Source organism: Choristoneura fumiferana, chromosome Z, assembly GCF_025370935.1.
Source record: "Choristoneura fumiferana chromosome Z, NRCan_CFum_1, whole genome shotgun sequence".
NCBI classification, from domain to species: domain Eukaryota; kingdom Metazoa; phylum Arthropoda; class Insecta; order Lepidoptera; family Tortricidae; genus Choristoneura; species Choristoneura fumiferana.
The window spans coordinates 9,781,875-9,805,200 of NC_133472.1; the positions used below are offsets into that span (position 1 = coordinate 9,781,875).

At 35.7% G+C, this 23,326-nt stretch overlaps 4 protein-coding genes across 6 annotated transcripts in view; 1 reads left to right on the plus strand and 3 right to left on the minus strand.

Moving 5' to 3' along the window:
* Window positions 1–4,456: 4,456 nt before the first annotated feature.
* On the minus strand, window positions 4,457–7,809 carry LOC141426527 (uncharacterized). 2 transcript variants are annotated; one of them, XM_074085514.1, is made up of 3 exons: window positions 7,511–7,809; window positions 7,199–7,292; window positions 4,457–5,064 (listed from the first exon to the last, which is right to left on the minus strand). In XM_074085514.1, exons 1-3 carry the CDS (start codon window positions 7,628–7,630, stop codon window positions 4,898–4,900), a joined length of 381 nt encoding a protein of 126 aa, XP_073941615.1. In that variant the 5' UTR covers window positions 7,631–7,809; the 3' UTR covers window positions 4,457–4,897. The 2 variants fall into 2 exon arrangements, with proteins under 2 accessions (XP_073941615.1, XP_073941605.1); XM_074085504.1 differs by having other exon boundaries at window positions 7,199–7,313.
* Window positions 7,810–9,799: 1,990 nt separating this feature from the next.
* On the minus strand, window positions 9,800–11,427 carry LOC141438471 (uncharacterized). Its single transcript, XM_074102360.1, has 4 exons — window positions 11,236–11,427; window positions 10,968–11,112; window positions 10,156–10,847; window positions 9,800–10,064 (listed from the first exon to the last, which is right to left on the minus strand). Exons 1-4 carry the CDS (start codon window positions 11,278–11,280, stop codon window positions 9,816–9,818), a joined length of 1,131 nt encoding a protein of 376 aa, XP_073958461.1. The 5' UTR covers window positions 11,281–11,427; the 3' UTR covers window positions 9,800–9,815.
* Window positions 11,428–13,055: 1,628 nt separating this feature from the next.
* On the plus strand, window positions 13,056–13,708 carry awd (nucleoside diphosphate kinase). The gene has a single exon (XM_074085545.1). The coding sequence runs from the start codon at window positions 13,082–13,084 to the stop codon at window positions 13,589–13,591; it is 510 nt and encodes a 169-aa protein (XP_073941646.1). The 5' UTR covers window positions 13,056–13,081; the 3' UTR covers window positions 13,592–13,708.
* A 3,037-nt stretch (window positions 13,709–16,745) lies between these two features.
* Window positions 16,746–23,326, minus strand: part of LOC141426537 (transcription factor Clamp-like) — a 21,379-nt gene continuing 14,798 nt past the window's right edge. For both annotated transcript variants that reach the window (XM_074085527.1, XM_074085535.1), the window contains exons 10-11: window positions 18,909–19,066; window positions 16,746–18,353 (exon numbers count right to left, since the gene is read on the minus strand). In XM_074085527.1, coding sequence (XP_073941628.1) covers window positions 18,229–18,353; window positions 18,909–19,066 — 283 coding nt within the window. In that variant the 3' untranslated portion in view covers window positions 16,746–18,228. The remainder of the gene's footprint in view (window positions 18,354–18,908; window positions 19,067–23,326) is intronic.

Sequence of the window (23,326 nt, forward strand, 5' to 3'; positions counted from 1 at the left end):
AACCTAACATACTCAACTATGTTGAACGGAGAAGGTCGGGTTCATTATCGGAAACCCCAAAAAACTTGTAAGCTGCATCGATACCCGGAACCAAAATATGACAACCTTATCTAAACCAACTTTTAGTACAGACACCCCAATCCGGCTGGTCACCGTGGGGGAAGAAGACTATTACCCTCCAACTAATTTGACAAAAAAACTACAACATAAGTCATACAAGAAAAGCCGTCAAAAAAACGATATAATAAATGTTGCAACATATAATACACTCTCTTTAAAAACGGATGAAAGCCTAATAGAATTAATCCTAGCTTTAAAAAATATTAATTGGGCGATACTGGGTCTGAGTGAAGTTCGACGTCTAGGAGAAAACATAGAAGACCATGGAGATTTTGTGTTTTACTACAAAGGAGAAACACCAGGCCAATATGGAACAGGATTCTTGATAAAGAAAGAATTCAAATCTTATATTGACGAATTCATTGGCATCTCAGAACGTATTGTGATACTTAATCTAAAGCTACCATCTAAAAATGAAAAGTGGTCAATTGTTCAAGTCTACTCCCCAACTGAAAAATCTAGCAAATCAGAAATCGAGTCCTTCTATTCCATACTAACAGATGCAATAAAAAACCACTCGCACAATAATTTAATAGTAATGGGGGATTTCAATGCTCGAATAGGGGAAAGACGAGATGGAGAGGAAATTGTACTGGGTCCGTATTGCTCAGGAATAAGAACAAGGAATGGTGAAATGCTGATCCAATTAGCTTACGAAAACAACCTAAAAATACTGAACAGTTCATACAAAAATCGCGAGAACAATAGATGGACATGGATACATCCAGATGGCTACCATAAAAACGAAATAGACTACATTTTAACGAATAGAAGTCACAAGTTTCAAGACTGTAGAGTTATCAACAACGTTAATTTTAACAGTAACCACAGAATGGTAAGAGCCAAACTACAACTACAACAAACACTCAAGAAAAACCGACCCTTTATGATGAAGAAAATAAATAGCCTAACATTGGAAGATAGCGAAATATTAAAAGAAAAACTAGAACATTTCATAGAAAACACGAAAGATTACAATGTACAAAATAAATACAATAAATTTCAAGAACTCTTGTATACAAATAAAAGATGCAAACATGAAGGCAAAAACGAGAGATTAAAATGGATAAGAAACCGAACTAAAGAACTCATACAATCCAGAGCAGAATTAATATCAAAACCTGAGAAGTCAAAAATCATAAGAAAGGAAATAGCCAGAATAAGTAATAAAATTAAAGCGCAAATGAGAAAGGACCGTCAGATTTACAGATTGGAATTACTGGAAAAATGTATACAAGGAACTGGAGGTATCAAAAAAGCTACCAAAAAACTATTAGAGAAGCAAAACTGGATACCAAATTTAATAAATAAGAACCTCAAATGTGAAAAGCGTCGTACAGAAATTATGTCCATGGCTACTAGCTTTTTCAAGGAACTATATGAAAGAAAAAATACTACACAACCAACAATTTTAACAGGAGGAAGCGAAGTGCCGGACATAACCTCTGCTGAAATCAATAAAGCTCTGAAAACACAAAGAACAGATAAAGCCCCAGGATCGGACGGCATAACTAACGAGTTCCTTGTACTAAACAAAGACTACCTTATACCAATTCTCAAACACCTTTTTAATGAAGTACTGCATAGCGAAATAATACCCGACCAATGGACAACTTCGACTATAATACTCCTGCACAAAAAGGGGATAAAAATAACATAAATAATTACAGACCCATCAGCTTATCGTCAAATGTGTACAAAATCTTCGCTAAAGTAATACTCTCCAGAATAACCAAGACCTTAGATGAAAGTCAGCCAAGAGAGCAGGCAGGATTTAGAAGCGGGTACTCAACTCTAGACCACATTTATGTTATCAAACAACTGTTTGAAAAAAGCAAAGAGTTCAACTTCACCTTCTATTGTTGTTTCGTAGACTACAGTAAAGCTTTCGACACAATAGAACATGAAACAATCTGGCAAGCACTGAAGAACCAAGGTGTCGAAAACAAATATATCAGAATACTAAGAAACATCTACGATAACAGCAAAGCTAAAATTAAATTAGAAGAAGAGGGAAACGAGATCCAAATAAATAGAGGAGTGCGCCAGGGCGATCCACTCTCTCCGAAACTTTTTACAGCGGTTCTAGAGGAAGTGTTTCGTCAGTTGGATTGGGAAAAATGTGGACTGTCCATTAATGGTGAGAACCTATCACACTTGAGATTTGCGGATGATCTGATAATCCTCTCGCCAACGAGTGAAGGCTTGCAGATGATGTTGAATGACCTGGATAGAGAAAGCCGCAAGGCGGGATTAGTCATGAACACACAGAAGACCAAAGCTATGACCAATGGGCAACAAGAACCTATCAAGATAGATAACAATGAAATTGAATATGTCAATGAATACATATACCTGGGTCAAATAATTTCTCCTTCAGACCTAACCATGAAAGAAATAGACAGACGCATTGGAAATGCCTGGAAGCAGTACTGGAGTTTGAAGGAAATTATGAAAAATAGTGAAACTAAAATAAATATTAAACGGAAACTTTTCGATACATGCATACTTCCTGTACTCACTTATGGGTGCCAAACATGGGCACTTACAAAAATACATATGAAAAAGCTAAAAACATGTCAGAACTCCATGGAAAGAAGTATGATAGGTAAAAAACTATCCGATAGAATAAAAATTGCTACCATTAAGAAACACACAAAAACAAAGGATGTCATAAAAACAATAAAAAAGCTTAAGTGGAAGTGGTCAGGCCATACAATTAGAGGAAGTGAAAAATGGTCAAAATTAGTCATGAATTGGTTCACAAGTCACAAGAAGAGGAAACGAGGTAGACCTTTTAGACGGTGGGTTGATGACATTAAAGCCGTTGCAGGTAGCACATGGACAAGAGTGGCCAATAATAGAGAAGAATGGCGACAGTTGGAGGAGGCCTTTGTCAATTAGTGGCATACAGACAGGGAGTCGATGCATAATAAAATTAGTAGTGAATGAGTGCACTGTATATTGTCTTACACTATAATATATAAAAAAAAAAAAAAAAAATGTAACTTATTTAAACTGTCTGAATAAAGGCTATTATTATTATATTATTATAGTCCATTCAGGATAACATTATAGACTCTAGAAGGTCACAGAATAAGGGGTTCTAAACATTTGTTGTGAAGTCGTAATAATGAAGATGATGATGAATAAAAGAAGTAATAAGATGAAGTCATAAAGGCCGGTGGTAGATTTTTTTTGACATTCATAAGTGCTTGTTATAGCCTAAATTGAATAGAGATATTTTGACTTTGACCATCTTGCTCGCTAATCCTGCCGTGAAGCAGCAGTGCTTGCACTGTTGTGTTTCGGCGTAGAGAGTAAGACAACCGGTGAAATTACTGGCACTTGAGGTATCCCATCTTAGGCCTCTAGGTTGGCAACGCATCTGCAATACCATTATATCTAGTCTAATTGAGATTTGGGCTTATAGATATCTGGTCCAATCGCGATTTAGTCGTATTGATATCTAGTCGAATCGAGATTTGGGCTTATAGATATCTGGTCCAATCGCGATTTAGTCCTATCGATAATTAGTCGAATCGAGATCTGGGCTTATAGATACTAACCCATCTCTTACCACCAGCAGACCCACTTGCTCGTTTGCCATCCAGTCGAATAAATTAAAAGTAGATTAATATGCAATGTACTTACAAAATAACACAATGTTAATACGTAACTTGTTTGCTACATAATATTAATTCGATTTATATTATACACTCATAATTTAAAACTGTGTTTCGTGGACTCATCCACTCTCATTCCCTGTTTAAAAATAATCTACTCATGGTTTCTGCTATGAAGCTCAAGTTTTGTTCAATTACAAATTTCGTCAAATTTGGTGCAGTGCTTTAGTTGCGAAAAGTTAACTATTCGTATATGATTAAAGGTCATCACATTTTGATCCAAACTGGCGATTAAAAACTATAAATAATGCACAGAATATTTCTTGAGTTAGCAATATTATAAATGTTTCGTTTCTTGCAGAATGTTCCTTACCTCTGCCTCTTTAGGTATTTTATAGGAAGACGTTTCTGTTTATAACAAAATAGGAAAAGTTTTTTTATTGTTTTTAAATTATGATATGAAAAATAGCAGTTATCCTCACTAATATTAATTATAATTGCGAAAATTTGTAAGTCTGTATGTCTGTTTGGTAACTTCACGTCTTAACCTCTGAACTAATTTAGGTGAAATTCGGTATACAGATAGAACAAGTCCCGGGGGAAGGTTTTTATCCCGGAAAATCGCAAAGTTCCCGCGGGATAGCAATAAACGTATTCTACATGAACTGAATCGGAGGCATCAGTTAGTTAATGAATAATTGAAACTAATATTGACATCTTCAATATTTTAATTAGAGTTAAGTTCAGACTGTACATATATAAAAAAAATGAAATTATTAATATAAACTATTTTAAAATTAGGGTTTATTCTATTGTGTAACGTTTCTAGCACTCTTGATCACAATCAATTGGCAGTTTTCTCATACAAAATCTGTCATTTGATTGTGATAGCTGTGTCAGAAACGTTAGACAATATACAGCCTTTGTTTACAGATAACCTACATCTCCCCTTTAAACCTGCTCTGCCTAAATACCTGGAAAGGCCTAAGGCCGTATTGCCTTACGTTTCTGACGCTCGCGATCGCAAATCAAATTACAGTTTTTGTATACAATATCGATCATTTGATTACAATCGCGAGCATCAGAAACAATACGGCCTCTGTACAGTGAATACATATCTTTAGTTTTTATGATAAAGTAGACTCTGGAGGTCATGGCCAAAGAGTGGTCTGGTCTGATGTGTTGGGCTCCAATGAATCCGAGAGATCAACAGTTGGCCCCTGCTCATTGTGGTTCCGTGGTGGAGGGTAGCTCTGCTGCAGCTCTTCTTCTTCATCCTCATCATGAGATTCTTCTGATTCATCAGATTCGTCATTCCCTTGAAAATAAACATAATGTAAAATTAACTTTAGCAGGACTTGTAGTGTTGTATTCCCAACTCTACAACCAAGTTGGATCGTTTTGACAGTTTATTTAACAAAATTATTACTTTAGGGTAGTTTCAACAGCACCTGTCACAAATTATTAAATAATGAGGGCTATCGTTTTTGTCTCACTAGATGGCGCACTGTTGCGTGAGTTTTTAAGTGTGGCTTTCAAAGTCTGTTATTACGGGCGTGAAAACAAAGTTTAGATTAAAATCATATTTAATACACCTTAAAACCGTACCATATAAATATCGAGCATGCCACAGTGTTGCATAGTCCCTTTTTGTTCGGAAAAAAGGATGACAAAGGTTTCCGAAAGACAAAACTGTCTCAAAACAGACATTCATTGCCGGAACGCATATTTGCCATAATTAATTTCAGATATTGCAAAATATTCACAAAATTATTCTAATTATAGATAAACCCGCGTAGCTCACCAAAAACTATGAGATTTGACATTTCGGAGACCTCACGCTACACTAGCGCCTCTAGCGGCGAATTCATTCGCGATAGCCCTCATTGAGGTAGATGTTGGTTTTAATTGGTTTAGAGGAGTCTTAAGAGGCTGAAAAGGCTTGATTCTATGGTCAGGAGTTTTGTTGGAGTAATTAAAAAAATATTTTTTTCACTTTCCTTTCATCTCACCATCCATCAAGATGGCTTGAATTTGAATTTTTATTAATCTAGTGAAATCCAGACGTGTTTTGGCTACAAATGGCCTAGAGCCCTATATTTTATTTCACCATAGTGTGAACTATTTCAAGATGATTTAATTTTAGAAAAAACGGTGAGTTTTTACCATTTATTTGTTTTTTCAACCTTTTGGTATTTCGTTTTTCTTTCAAGTTTTAACTTGTGGCTTTATTGTTCTAGTCGCGAGGCTTTTTTTTTTATATATATAAATAAATACCCATTCCTTCTTTTGGGACCTATTTTTGCGCACCGGCATCGCATTTCGGCATGCTGGATGAAGATTTATAAATTGAAAAGCATGAGGTGTCGGCCGCCATGAGGACCCCGCCCGTGACGCTTCGAATTTTTGTATTTGTTTTTTGACTTTATTTTGCGTCCATAAACGGTCAGTGAAAACTTTATTCTAACGCAGGATGTACCAACGTCAGATAATTGAAGAACTATAAAATTTTGAATTTGGAAGTGTAATTCCACATGCCCTTCTGGCTTGCACCTTAAATATTTTTGAAATTAGAAGGCGAATGCTTAACACCGTATTATTTTGGTTGTAATTTAATTTTTAAGAGTTAAAATTGTGTAATTAGCTCATAGCTATTATTTAAGTTATTTTTGGCTAGAGTCCATTAACCAAGTACGACGAAAACTGGGAGCCTCTATCAGGTGAGACCAAGTTTTTATTGCAATGTCTGAGTCCCGAGCTTGGGTTAAAAAAGTCCAAATTTCCTGTATCTGCTGAGTTTTGGTTGTTTTATTTTCTTTAAAAATAGCCTGGCATCCGAACTTTTATTATTGTGTACCTTTTACCTTCCATTTTATTGGTAAACTTTAACACCACAATACAACGATAAAACACCTTTTTAAAAAAACATGACAGACTACACCTCGGATCACCGGGGTTGCTCCAGGATATCGTCCGCAGGGTTGGACTTCCAGGAGCTAGGCTTGCACAAATAGTGCTTACAGTCAGCTACACAAAATAGGCACACATAGATGTTGAGTTGCAAAGAATAGCCCGCTTATACCTCCAAGAGGAATATTGTTACATAGTCACAATTAGACAATTTGTTCAGGATCAATTATCTTACACATAGATGTTGCAAATAGCAATCAACAGGATTAAACAAAGTTGAATAAATAAATAAATGATAATATTAAATAGAATAAGACTATTCAACCTAAAAAAATATTAAGTTTTGTAATAGTTTAATTAAATCATTTCTTCCAAGAGTCATCTAAAAACTTATAATGTAAATGCCACCTGAATGATCCTCTGATGCCTTCTAAAAAAAGAGTGAAATGATATATCAACTTGCCATTATCACTTCTTTGTCTAGAATGATTTATCACAATTTAATCTCTATGGATTAAATATTGGAGAAAAGTCCAGCTTACCCTCCTCTTCCTCAGACTCACATTCCTCCATCGGCTCCGGGTCGGTCTTGCCTAGTGGAGCGCGAGCCTTGTACTGCTGCCCAACTGAACTCAACTGTAACGAAATATATTTAAACTAAACCACACAATATGTAGCATTGTAGCTTGAGTACTTACCGGTCTATAACCTTTCGAACGCCAAGTCTCACAAACCAAAAAGGTTACAAGTCCAAGGTATTCGACAGAATATCGATCGAACGCTATTTTTGCCAACGGATTTTCTCCGTCGTTGGCGGTCAAAAGGTTAACAAAATTGAGTATGAACTGAATTACCCAGTGTTGATTTGATTGTTCTAAAGCAGTCAACTCAGCATCCTCGTCGCAAGGATTGTCTGCGCTAAACCACTTTGAGTCGATGAATCGAGGTGTCGTTACGGGAAACGGAATATCCATTTTGATTCTGACGCTTTGGACGAATAAAGTTCAACCTTTTTATTCAATGGTAACCAATCGCTTTAGACTAGCGTTCCGTGCCGTAGTAATTAATTAGTATCCAGTCCTTGTATAGTCCGTATCGATCGTTTTCGTACGTAAACAAAAAATAAAATGACACTGACTGACAGAACAGGCTAACTGTCAAACTATGCAACCAAAACCAACCAACGATGTTTTTATTCACTCCAAGAACAGTAAAGGAATGTAAGTCCATTCAGCCTCAAGTTGATTATATTGGCGCGTCCACACCAGAGGGGCTACTACGACACACGCAAATCGAAGAACTCAAAACACAGACATTCATTGCCCCGGAACGCATATTTGCCATAATTAATTTCAGATATTGCAAAATATTCACAAAATTATTCTAATTATAAATAAACCCGCGTAGCTCACCCAAAAACTATGAGATTTGACATTTCGGAGACCTCACGCTACACTAGCGCCTCTAGTGGCGAATTCATACGCGATAGGCTCTTTATAGGCTCCACTTTATGAACACAGCTATTATTTCAGTGGCAACATTATTCAAATGTCTAAATCACGTTATCTCAAACAGCTGGGCTACTACGAGACTCGAAAATCGAAGTTCGTATCGTACCGTCCCTCTCACTCTCGTATTAAATAGTATAAGTGTTAGTAGGGCTACTCCGAAACTCGAAACTCGAAGTTCGTGTCGTGCGGTCCCTCTCGCTCTCGTATTAAATATTATAAGTGTCAGAGGGACCGCACGACACGAACTTCGAGTTTCGAGTTTCGGAGTAGCCCTGCAGAGGGACCGCACGATACGAACTTCGAGTTTCGTAGTAGTAAAACATTCAACAAAACAACAAAAACACACACACATTACATCACACACATTATTATTTTACATTTTTATTTTTGTTTTTGACTTCTGATTATTTTCAATATTTTTCAGTTTTTACTTGCCATTTTTATTTTTCAAGTTATTTTATGAATTTCAACAAAATGACCCTGACATGACAACCCTAAGTTGTTGGTTTTTTAGAAAATTATGGCTGTCCATTGGAGGACAATTTTGCCAGTGTCTACTAGGTTTTGCCGTTGTACGGTAAAAAAAACTTTAAAAACGAAATATGAGAGGGATGAGAGGTAATGGTGGATAAACGATGACAGCGCGAATCCAACCATAAGTGACAACCCCAAATGATCTTAGGGTAGTCATACAAATAAATAAAAATAAAAATGTGGTAGATTATTAGGATTCGCGCTGTCATCGTTCATCCACCATACCTCACGGCAAAAACTACTAGACACTGGCAACATTGTCCTCCGATGGACAGAGCCATATTTTTTTAAAGAAACAACAACAACAACAACAACAAAAATGTAGTAAAATATAAAATAAAAATAAATACTAATTTAATTAGTGAAATCAATACTGTAGTTTTATTTATTTAAATTATCGTGTCGTCTGTCTGGGTATACCGGTTAAGTGTTACAGGCAATTTGAGCCCACCCAAGAACAAATATTTTATTATATACCTAATAAAGTATAATCATTAGTAATATTGTTGTTCTAGTTATTGCCCACGGCTTCGCCCGCGCAGAAATCAAATTTGTTTTGAAGCTTCTTATAATATCTCATTATCTCATTATAATTAACTCCATACCATCGTCTAAATCGGATCAGATGGATCAGAAGGGCTACTACGATATTCGAAATAATATTAGTGTCAGCGTGACGGTACGAAACGAACTTCAATTTTCGAATTTCGTAGTAGCCCTACTGCAGTTTAAACGTGAAGTGGTAGCAGACGGACAGACATTACCAGTTGTTGCATGCGGCTCCGTCTGCGAAGGAATCGTTTATCGATTATACCCCGCGGCGCGGGAACTATGCAATTTTCTGGAATAAAAACTATCCCATATCCTTTCCGGGTTCTTCAACTATCTCCATTCCAAAATTTAAGCGTGAAAAAGTAACAGATAGAACTTATAACTACTTATAATATTAATAAGGATTAGAGATGATACTATACTGGTAAGGACGGAAGTAAAGGTATAAAAAAGAAGAATTAATACCTATCAATATGCACAACTTACCTATGTAGACTTTCATGGCAGTCAAAATTTTATGATGATAGAGTAATAATAAACAATATGTAAATAAAAAATAACTTTAATCGTATAAACTCGGAGTATTCAAATTTAAATAACCAGTACAAATAATCCATTTAGGACCACCGTGTATTCTGGCAAGCTTTGATTGATGGTTGCACCTGTGAGGTTTAATATATCTTCGCGTCACCGGTCCGCTGACCAAACTTTTCAACACATGGGAGTTGGTGTCACCTAGTGTACCTTCTGATATTTGTTGCAGTATTGGTAAATATTCCGGTTTTGATATTTCATTCGTTATTCGGGTCATCTGAAAATAATGAAAATCACTGTTAACGAATACTATTTTTGAGCTAAACCAATTTGTATCTATTGCTTACCATTTTACTTAATTTACTTACCACCAATTTCAGTTGACTTTCAGATAAAGGTGCAGCAATGGGTCCAAGAATTAAAACACTACTATTCTGATTCAAGCTTTCGGGATCGACTGATATTAAATCGTCGCTCTCATCACTTTTAACATCATCATTGATAATTAAAAACATGTGTTCATGTTCCACAGTATTTTTATTAGAAGCTTTTTCCGAAAGTAAATTATTCATTAAAGATTGAAATGATGGTTTTTTCACAGCTGCTTTTTTATGCTTGCTAGATTTACAACAAAGTTTTTTGAGTTGTGCAGTAAGCACATCAAACAATAGTTCTTTCTTATCATCACTGTCTAAGCCAGCTGAATCTTGTTGAGAAGTATAACTATGGAGCAAATTCTGAATTTTCTGAAGTGCCAGATAGCTTGGATCAACTCCAGTCTTAGGGTCAAACATATCAACTTTTTTGTCATCCAATCTAAAGTAAGCTGCCATAGGATTCTGGTTATCAGCTTGAGTGTGTTCTTCAATTTTATTAACACTACTTAAAGATGATGAATCATGAATGATGTGTGGAACACTTGATTTTTCGAGACCACTCCATTTTTTTGCTATTTTCACAATATCTTTTAAATCAAATTTATCTTTCTTTGGTTGCTCATTTAGTAACGAAATTAATTCTTGATTCGATAATTTTGAGAGAAAGTAAGCAGCATCCAAATCTGAAAGTTAATTAAATTTTATCATAAGACCCTTGATAAGACTCAAAGAATTAAAACATTGAAATGAGCGAATAGTCCAAAAAATCTTTACTCAAGTGCTAAATACTAAAAATTACTTACCGTCACTAGCTATTACTGGGCTTCTTGGTAAATCTGCGTCTCCAGGCAAGTAACCTTTTGATGGAAGAACAGCTATGATGTCACTCTCCGGTTCATTACTATCGTTTAAAAAAAATGTCGATGACATAGCTTTCGCGTAATATACCTTAAGATACAAATAAAATTTATTAAATAGGTATACAAAATAATCAACGCCAAAAGGAAGATCAAAATAAAATGTTTAATATACTTAAGTGATATGTTCGATTTTATATTAACTTTATCTTACCCAAGTTACTAAAAAACATATTTTGTATTCAAATTTTGAAGGCATGATTTTTACTCTGTACGAAATACACAATAGCTATTTTAATTTCACGGAAGTGATTAATTTTTCGAATCCCATAAAACACGGTTTCTATCTTCTAGATGCATATTTGAATTAACAATGAACAACTGCTCGTTAATTTCATGTTTGGCTTTTGCGATAAGAATTGTGATTTGAATAGAACATTTTTTATTATTTTTATGAACGATTCACAAACTTCAGCTTCTGTCGATATTCCCAATCTGCTTGGAATTTAATAAAAAGTAATAATCCGTTAACAAAAAAAATATATAACAAAAAATTTAACTGCCTACAAAAAAACATGAAAATAATAACGAGCCAGCAGGAGTGACTGAAGTATAAATAGTATGGAAGTGAGGTAGACGACTATAGGTCCACTCCTGGCTGGCTCGTGCTGAGGCACCGACATCAGACTGGTAGAAAAATATTTTCATGGTTTTGTGTAGTTGATTCAATTTTTTGTTATAATTTTTTTTCACACTAGTGTACTTAAAAGATCTAAGATACAATAGTTTAATGTCAACTGCTCGTCACCTTTTACGAAAAATTGCTTTTTCCGATGCAGGGACGTTCATTATTGAGGAGTGCCGGTGCTTCATCACCCGTTCCATTTCACCATATGCATTACGATGAGCATAAATTGCTTAGCAACTGTGTTAAAGTAATTGAAATTCAACCCGTGAAGTACTTTTTATTGAGTAGTCGCTCCGTTGGTCGAATGTAGGCTTCATCATCGACTCCACCAAATGATGATTTTCAAGAGCAAATGCACGTTACTACTAAATATATTGAAATTACATTAGGTGTCCCTACAATATTTGAAGAGTTCCCTCGATTTCATTAGGATCCAATCAGCAGATCCTGATTTGGTGCTTATGGGACCTTATCGAAAGCATTCCAAGATGAAAGAAAAAAAAAATCAAATCGGTTTATAAATGAAATGACGGAGTACACTGAAGTAACAAACATAAAAAAAATACAACCGAATTGATAACCTCCTTTTTTTGAAGTCGGTTATAAGCTTAATGTATTCATGACCTTGAAATAATATGTTTATTAAGTTATATACATATATCATGTCGTTGAGTTACCGGTGAAAAACTCACTACTACCTATACCTATAGTTAGGGTTCAGTATATAAAGAATGCACTGAGCACATAAAATATAAGGTCATTTCACTGTCTGTCTGCCGGTGTGTGCTGTACGTTATGTACTTACCTATTGACACTTAAAAAAAACATAGACGAATTGAAAACCTCCTTTTTAAATTTGGTCGAAAATAGGTAGATTTTTAACCCCCCACGCCAAAAGAGGGGTGCTATAAGTATGACCGGTATGTGTCTGTCTGTTTGTCTGTGGCACCGTAGCTCTTAAACGGGTGGACCGATTTGAATGCGATTTTTTCATTTGAAAGCAGGTTTTCAAGCGATGGTTCTTAGATAAGTTTCATCAAAATCGGTTTAGCCGTTTTTGAGATATTGAACTTTGAAATGACAAAGTCAGGGGTTTTCCAACTTTTTGTTGGTTAGGTTATCTGTTGAACATTATAATATCACAATATTACCAGCCAGGATTTAAAAATCACGCACATCATGCATCATAGTTTAGTGTTCCATTCGTGTGTCAGTCAACATGCACTAGATTTGTGATAAAATTAGATTATAGATGGCAGCACAAACTAAAAGGGAAAATAAAAATATTATTCTGGCAACATTTAAATTCACGTCACGTTTGGTGACGACACATCCACCCCACCCTAACTAAACTTCCTCTTTCCTTATTCGTATGATTGCCACTTTGCTCTTTGCGTTCTCGTTGGTAGCAGACTTCATAATGGCGGAACCACGTGAAAGAACTTTCCTCATGATCAAGCCCGATGGTGTTCAACGCGGGATCGTCGGCACTATTATTGAGCGCTTCGAGAAGAAGGGCTTCAAGTTAGTGGGTCTGAAATTCATGTGGCCGTCAGAAGAATTACTGCAAAAACATTACGCCGACTTGGCGTCCCGGCCTTTCTTCCCCGGACTAGTGAAGTACATGAGCTCTGGCCCCGTGGTACCTATGGTGTGGGAGGGTCTGAATGCTGTGAAGACTGGACGTCAAATGCTCGGCGCAACCAACCCTGCTGATTCTCTGCCAGGCACCATTCGTGGTGATCTCTGCATTGAAGTTGGACGCAACATTATCCACGGATCAGACAGCGTGGAATCTGCCAACAAAGAAATTGCTCTCTGGTTTTCCGAGAAGGAACTCGTCGGATGGACTCCAGCTGCCGAGAAATGGGTTTATGAATAAATTGTAATTTTAAGTTGATATTCCAACAATTTTATTATAACCTAAAATTCCATGCTGTCGAGGTTACGTGTTTTTTAAGTTATGTATCTTAATTTACGAATAAACTGATAGAATAATGACATTTGTTTCATTTGTTTGCTTGGAGCATCATTAAACTTACTTTCAGGTTTTCAGTGTGTAGTAAAACAAGTGACAGATAAAATAATTTTGACACAAAAAATATTGTGTACAAAAAAACAAAAAAGGGTGTATTTTGAGACATGATAGACCTACTGGACTGGTGTAATTACATTACATACAGGTATAATTACATCCATACTAATATTATAAATGCGAGTGTGTTTTGTATGTTTGTGTGTACGTTTGTCCGTCTTTCACGTCGAAACGGAGCGACTGATCGACGTGATTTTTGGCATATAGTTTATGGGCCAGAGAGTGACATAGGCTACTTTTATCCCTGAATAATGAGAGAACAGCGCGCGATAACCGAACTCCACGCGGGCGAAGCCGCTGGCAATAGCTAGTACAGATATAATTACATTAATGCAGTGAGTATTAATAATAATAAATATCATGGGACATTATTGACACCAAACTAAGCAAAGCCTGTGCTATCACTGCTATCAGTTATCACCCTGTCTCGTCTTGTCCATGTCTCACAAGCATTTTGCTCTAAAATAAAAAGATGTTTATTGGTTGTGTATATTCGTGAAATTGGAGATTATTTTTAGGGGGGCACTTTATACAACTAAAACTGAAAAAAAAAACATTTGGCATATATTTTGTCAGGTCGTAACTCTAGGTTTTAAAGAAAACGTAAATATTCGCTCTCTGAGAAAAAGAACTCGCAAAGGTAAATGTAATGTTCAGTACTCGCTTGGGTTCAGATCAAGACTGAGGGTACTCTGCAGATCTACCCACATCCTAATATATAACATGCCTTTCCTCACGACAAGAGGAATACTGTTAGTCTTTTAATCCCTACATTATTTTTTAGTCTTTACACATTAACTTTTAACAATTTTCACTTTTTGTTTTATTGGCGGATAGTTACTTCCCTCCATTCCATGAATTATCTAGTATGTTGCCATCTCTTTTTTCAAACCCCAGCATTTGTTTTATATGTGTAATGAATATTTTGTCTCCCTGTTTAATTTTATACCTCACTATACCAATTCTTTTGGCTATGATAGCCATTAACCAACGTGGCCCAGCTCTATAGTTCCTAAAATATACATTTTCACCGGCATTAAATTCTCTTGTTTTCTTTGATTCATTTTCTTTTATCTCTTCAGTCTCCTTTGCTGCTTCTGAAAGGGGGTGAAGCCGGTTGAATTTGGTCTTGAATCTCCGGTTGTTTAGCAACTCAGCTGGAGTTTTTCCAGTAACAGAATTAGGTGTAGTCCGAATACCATATAATATTTGATTCAGACGCGTTGGCCAGGGCTGGTTAGACATCATTTTTAATTTTTATTTCTTTCATGCTTGTACCTGTGCTTGTACATAGTCCTAGACTTAAAACATAATTGATCTCAAGGTACCATCTTCCATCCTATGTTCCAATACAGCTCCCAAACCATACTGTGAAGCATCCCATGTCATAAACAAAGGCTTTTTAAGGTCATACTGGAGTAAAGTATTTCCTGCTGTTAGCATTGTCTTCAAAATTCCGAAATTTGGCTCCCTTCAACAGCAACTTATACAGGGGTTCAGCCACAATAGCCTTTTTCGGTAGGAACTTGTGATAGAAATTTAACAGACCTAGGAAAGCATGCAAATGTTTGACATCTTTCGGCGCTGGTGTCTCCAATATACCCTTAATCTTATCCTGGCATGGATGTACTCCCGCAGCCTCAATAACATGGCCCAAGAATTCAACACATCTTGTTCCAAATTTGCATTTATCTTATTGACCCGCAATCCAGCATTGCTTAAAACTCCCAACACGGACTCTAGCCTGCCATTATGTTCTTGCGCAGTGCGTCCACTGACCACAATATCGTCTAATACTACTGCTGTGCCCAGTATCCCTGCTAATAAATTTGACATCATTCTTTGAAAAATACCAGGACACGCTTTAACTCCAAATGCCAACTTCTTAACTTTAAACAACCCCTTTGGAGAAGCTTGCTAAAGGTCAATTTTACTGAATGTGGTGCCTCCCTCTAATGCAGCAAATGCTTCATTCAATGTTGGTAATGGGTAAGAGTCAGTCTCGGTGACCTTATTAACAGTGGACCTATACTATAATCACCACTAAGTCTCACTTTGCCATTCTTTTTAATTATAGACACAATAGGACTAGCAAATTCGGAATGACTAACAGGCTCTAATACATCATCTGCGACTAACCTATCAATCTCACTTAAAACTGTTTTTCACAGCAAAAGCAATCAGCCTACATTTCAAAAATGTTAGTTTTGCACCAGGTTTCAATGGTATTGTCACCACAGGTCCAGTACCTATTTATTTATCCAATATGCTGTCCACTTGCCCACTATCTACTTTAACATTTTAAATCCCATAAAGCTCTATTTTCAACTCGGGAAACCAATCACGACCTAATAGGTTAGGGCCTTCTCCTGTAGCAAAGAAAATTTTTTGCCTTTTACTAACCCCTTTAAACCTCTCGTTAACCAAAGTTTCTCCAAGTAAAGCTACTTTACTATTAGTCCATGTTGTTAGCCTTACTTTTGGCTCGCTTAGATTTGGTATCTCCCCGTTCCAGATCTCCTTCACTGTACTCTCGCTGATCATCGAATAAGCGGCCCTAGAATCAACTTCCAAATTTACAAGTCTACTATTTATCATAACATTTACATTGTAGGGCGCCACCTTATTCGAATTCAATGTGCAATGCAAGCCTTATAACTGAATAAATTTAATGATATTTGCTCAAAACACTATCAGCGCACCACAAATATCCATTTCTAACCAGTAAAGTGATCTGAGCATATACGACATAAAACTTTATAATAATTTGAAAAATGATATTAAAGATACAGATTTACATAAATTTGTTGCAATTTGAACGAAAATAATGTGGTAGTTGATAAGGGTAGTACTTAGTATTTGAGTCTGTTTGAGTTTTAAGACTAATCTAATGCTATGATTAGCAAATAGGTACACTAAGGAAAACAAACAATGAAACAAATTGTGCTCTAGACAATTTTATCTATAATTTATATTTTAAAAATGTTTAATCTATCTTACATACTAAGTCATTTTGATGTAGTGCATAGGTTTGGATGAGTTGCACTCACTAGTAAGTATTTTTATAAGTATATCTAACAGAACCAGTTATTAGAGCTAAACTTCTGAATGTAACAAAACTAAGAACAAATAATTATCCTAATTCGCAAGTGCCTCCCATCCATCCACAATTACGAATGTTGCTGGATATGCTAAAATATTAAATCACATATGGGCACATGTTCAAGTCCCTAAAATTATGTACAAGGGCGAGAAATACAATAATGTATAATGAATGATTCATTAATTTAAGATGTCAAAAACATTTTTGTAAAACCACAGCCTAAGAAAATTTGTCCAAAATGTGTAAATAAATAGTGAGAAATTTGCTGTCAAATATTAATTTACTTTTCATCTGACCAGCACCGAATTAACATAATATTCCTCAAAGAAATCAGGTGGGTCATACACAGAACTTCACGCGCTTTTTTTATGGACAATTAATTATTATAAGTTAAAAAAAAAAACATTTTCAATTCAATGCAGTGCAGCACCTTACCTTATCAATGTCTCAATTTCTTTTACTTTTTTCAGTTTCTATTTCAAGTCAATCCCACTACTAAAAGTGGTTTAAATTCGACTTTCAAGCCTATATACCCCCTACTAATACGGAAAGTTACAAGTTACTACAATCATTTTTTTACAACTTTTTATGCGCATGTATGGTGCCTGGCCCACTTTGACTTTAATCTTAAGCCTCCTTGATTTTGTCTCTTATTCTATGTATGACAACTTGAATTCTGTATTCAGTGACCCAATTTTAATGTTTGTAAATTTAGTTAGAGCCGTTTTTGAGGATTTATTTACAAATACATTATTTACAAAATATGTCGTGTTAGAGGATTATACAAGTAAAAAATGACTTTATTATCGAATGAACTACATAAATGTATGTACATTAATTGCTAGGAAGTGGCCCAACTTAACACACCAAACCTTTCATAAAAACTTTTTGTATGTATGTGTTTAATGTACGGTTTCAATGTTGTGTATAGCTTATTGCTTATTATAATCATGTATTAAATTAAAAAAAAAAAACCTTATTGTACAGAATAATAGTTGAATTAGGCTGAAGGACACCTTCAGGGGTTGGTCTCGCGGTGGTAACTCGTGTTATAAACCCACTTGACCACTTGTTTACGTACTAAGGCAGTGCTCGTCGCCCCCGAAACGCTGGCTGCAAGGTTCTTATCACTTGTTGATTTGCTATTGAGAGGTAATTTAATACTTATTCCGTTATTGTAGGATTACGTCTGAATCAACAACAACTTTTGCTTGACTTTACTGTACAGACTTCAATCGTCAATACAACGTACAATGTACTAGTGTCTCAAAAATACTATGCGTAGGGTGGGGTATGAAAGAACTTAAAAAGATTATTAGACTCAGAGGGTTTGGTCACCATGTAACTCTACTTCGACCGCTGGCTGGGTGTTCTGCTGATCAGCTTGCTGCGAGGCCTGTTCGGCTTGGTCTTGCTGTATTCTCGATGGGAGGGGTGCAGTCTGACCTATAATAGAAAAAAAGGTGAGTTTAATATCACAGCATTAATGAAAATCTCGACTTGGGAGTAAAAGGACTTAAGGGTTAATCATCAATTACTGGCCACCTTATACTAAAAATACAGGTTTACAGGTGGCCAGAATTCATTTTAGTATAAGGTGGCCATTAATTGCCACCTTATACTAAAACTCTGTTTATAGGTGACTAGAATTAATTTTTATTGAAAAGTGGCCAATAGGGATGTTGACACCATTAAAAATAATTCACACGACTCCAGTAAAAAAACGCTTTACTTTAGCCCTGAAAACCTGATTAATTTTCGATTAACTGCAAAATTAGATTTTTTGTTGCTTTAAAACAAATAAATAGTTAGTTAGTTAGTGTGCGAACAAGTGCGACATTCATAAGTGCTTGTGACTGAAGTGACGTCATAAGTTGCTATTTCCATTCAAACTCTATGGGAGAATTGTGTTTTGACAGCTCATAAAAAGTACGTCAATTGATTGGTGGTGTCAACATCCCTATTATTGAACGGTGGGCAGTAATTGTCCATTTACCCTACCATATTTATCATGGATCCCTCTATGCCTTTTCAAGGCGAAGCGATCAGCGAACGCGGCCGTGCAGATGTCACACTTGAAGGGCTTCTCCCCCGAATGTACTTTAGCGTGGTTCTTCAAGTGAGCTGCTTGACTGAACGCAGAGCCGCAAGTGTCGCATCTATGGAATAAATGGAACTTGCTAAATAACAATAATAAATAAATATCATGGGACAATTTACACCAATTGAACTCGTCCCAAACTAAGCAAGATTTCGGAGTGGCCAATACAAGGAGATCAAAAAAATCGAAACAAGAACTCCAACCTTAATAACAGAGTCCATGTACCGATATTTTTGACCACCTTGGCCGTTCTGAAATATCCGATGGGGACTGTACTATGGATACTTAGCGACGAATAAACATCTAATATATAAAATTCTCGTGTCACAATGTTTGTAACTAAACTCCTCAAAAACGGCTTGACCGATTTTAAGGATTTTTTTTATGTATATTTGGTAGGTCCGAGAATAAGACGTAATAAGCTATTTTTCTTACTCCTCTAAGTGTAAGGGTGGTCCACCCCTAATTTTTTTTTATATTTTGGACAATTTATTCTTTTTTTTTACCCGTGTGGTGTCGGGTAAGAATTACACCTCTCCATTTCGTCCGTGGATGTCGTAAGCGGCGCCTGAAGATATAGGTTAAGGTATACCGTAGGCGACAGGCTAGCAACCTTTTCGTACCGTTTTTGTCAAACTTAGACCTAAAATTGCTAAAAGTGGCTCCGAAGCGGTAACGCTTCGTGTGCTCTGCCTACCCCATTTGGGCATACAGGCGTGATGTTTGTGTGTGTGTGTGTGTGTGTTTTTTTAAAGATTCGGCATTGAAAAATACATACAACCCTAAATTTTCACGCTTCTCCACCAACCCCCATTTTTAATAGCGTTATTAGTACTTTAATAATTTGCAACCCTTGGTGTTCGATAACTGATCAAATCACTCAATCAGTTATCCCCGCCAGGCGTCTACCGCGGTGTCACTTCTCACCCAGTATAGCACGGAATAGGGATGAGAACGAAGCCGCTCTCCTGTCTTTCTCACACAACAAGCTTTCTCTCACTCTCTAATCTAAACCGTATGTATGGTTTATGTCAATCCCATTTATAGAAAGAGTAAACAAAGACGCCATTAACCCGACCACAGACATTTAATGATGTGAAACCTAGATAGAACCTATTGCAAAATAATTAATCTGTTCTTAATCTATTAATTGAATAGATCAAAGTATTTTTGACTATTTTATAATTTACAATACTTGATTTAATTGACAAGATTTCATATTTTTAACACCTGTAAATTACTACAGGAATCGAAAGAGTATTGCCTCCTGAACATGGGAAAATATTTATTATAATTTATTTCTCTATAATTAAAAAAATACAAATATATATATCTGAATTTGCCAAAACTACAACGGAATAGATATGTTTCCTTTGCCTTTTACACCAGAAAAAGGAGCTGTCTAAATTTTGACAACGTCTACGTCAGATTTACGTGATCTTTTTTTAAAATAGAGGCTAGACAAAAGTAATGGATCTATTGTGTGGTAGTTTTGGAGTTATGTCCTTTTAGAATTACCATATGTATTCTAGATTCTATTTAGAATTCTATTTAGATTCTATTTAGAATTACCATATGTATTCTAGGATTACCATACACACATTTTAAAAAAGATACACATAAGCGAACCAAAACTATTGTAAACCACAGTGAAATAATGCTAAAAATGAAATTGACAGATTGGTCTCCAGTGCTAAAAAATGAAAATGTAAACGAGGCAGCAAATAACTTTATTAACATCATAAATAACACTATAACTAGATGTACTTCAGAAATTATAGTAGCCCGTTCCAAATTTAATATTAAACCGTGGATCACACAAGGTATTTTAAGATGTCAGAGAAATCGTGATTCACTTCATCTTCAAGCTAAAAAAAAACCCTCCGATCTAGTCATGCAGGTAACTTACAAGCGTTACCGTAACTTTCTTAATAATTTGACACAAAGATTAAAACGCAATTATGAAGCCAAACAATTATCCGATAGCCTGAATAACCCAAAGAAACTATGGGAGAACATAAAAAAAGTTTGTAACATCTCGAAACTGCACAATCACTCTTCTGAATTAATAAGCAAAAAGGATCCCATTGACGCACTTAATAAATGCAACCAATATTTCTCTTGTGTTGGTAAAAAATTAGCAGATGAGATACTTACTAAACTAAATAAATCTGAAGCGGAACTCGCAGCTGAATATACATCTGATTCTGGCCCTGTCCATTCTTTTTTCTTAGGTCCCACTGATGTGGCTGAAGTTACAGGATACATTAAGCAACTCAAAGTTGGTAGTGCGCCAGGCCTAGATGGGTGTTCGCCACTACTAATTAAATTAATTGAACCTTCAATTGTCGAACCCTTAACACACATTTTCAATCTAAGTCTTGCTTGCGGCATATTTCCAAACGATTGGAAACTTGGTGTTATATCCCCTATCCACAAAGACGGTGATAAAACATTGCCATGCAATTACAGGCCTATCACACTGCTAAGTGTTTTCTCAAAACTACTAGAAAAAATCGTAAGTAATCGTTTAATAAAATTCCTTGAACATCATTCCCTCATCTCTGAGTCGCAATTCGGATTTAGGCAGAAGAAATCAACCGAAGATGCTGTTTCGCTTTTAACATCAGTAATTGTAGACTCCTTAGATAGTAATAAAAATTGCATCGGAATATTTTTAGACCTCGCTAAAGCCTTCGATACTGTGTCGATTCCTTTACTAATGCAAAAGCTAGAAAAAATGGGTATAAGAGGTATTTCTTACAACTGGTTCCATAGTTACCTAACTAATCGTCGCCATTGTGTCAGGGTAGGATCTTTTGTAAGCGAACATCTGCCAGTGCAATACGGAGTGCCACAAGGCAGTATATTAGGCCCACCTTATTCTTAATCTACATCAATGATATTCTAAAGTACCTTTAGACGGAGCTGATTTAATTTGTTATGCAGATGATACTGTTGCTCTTTTCCATGGCGACTCCTGGGCTGATGCATACAAAATAGCAGAGACAGGAATGGCTAAAATATCCTGGCTAAATAAAAATCTATTAACATTAAATAATAAAAAAACAAAATACATAACTTTCCAGAAAACACGCGCAACAAGACCAGCACAGCTCATAAAATTACCATTCATACATGTTCGTCTATAAATTCAGATCAACCCTTGCAGACCCCATGTAAATGTTCTCCAATAGATCAAACTGACACTATTAAATACTTAGGCATCCAATTTGATAGACACTCTCATTTAAAGAACAAGTCTCTTGCCTTTCGAAAAAGATTAGAAAAGCTATATTTTTAATGAAGTCACTACGAAATTCAGCACAAAAAGACATCTTAATATTGGTTTACAAGGCATTCTGTCAATCGGCATTACTGTATTGTCTTTCAGCTTGGGGTGGTATAGTAAAATCCAATATAAAAAGTTTAGAGATCGCTCAACGTGCTGTATTAAAAGTTATGCTCAGAAAGCCTTATAGGTTTCCCACTGATGACCTGTATAAGGAATGTAAGGTGTTAAGGTCAGACAATTATACATTACAAAAGTAGCCGTGACTACTCATCGGAAAGTAATTGTAAGACATGACTTTCCTACCTCTCCTCTCGCCGCGTATATAGCATACCTCTGCCATCAATCAAATCTAGTTTCGCCAGACAACTGCCTCCCTACTCCCATGTAAACATTTACAACAAAATTTGCAAAAAAATCAAGAACCCAAAGACTTATCTGCTGCCAAGCTAAAAAGTGCTATAGAAGAACATCTAGCTAAACTGAATTACCAAGATACGGAAGATCTCCTTAAAGCCTGCAATTGAACGCCTGTAAAAAAAAAAAAAAACACACAAACACACACACACACATCACACACCACACCCCACACAAACACACACACACACACACGCACACATATGTACACACTCACAATCATACACACACTTCAAGTAAGTTCACTTTTATTACTTTTAGGGATTTTGTATTTTAAAACTTCATTTGGCACTCGCGATACAGACCCAGAGTCTAGTGCGAAGGCCGTCGAAAAGTCAGATGATTTTATTTGTATTTTAATTCAAATGTGTATTTCTGTAATTTTTTGTGCACTATGTAACTTTATTGCTAAAAAAATATTCTTTATTCTTATTCTTATTCTTAGAATAAGCACATCTTAAAAAAAATGTTATAAATTAATTAATAATCGTACCGAAATTTTAAAAATATCAGCTTCTTTCTCTTTCCAAACAGAATAGAAACATAGAACGAATCAAAATCTAAGAAATATGAAATCTTTGTCTATTCAAATTATAAAAATTTAATTTT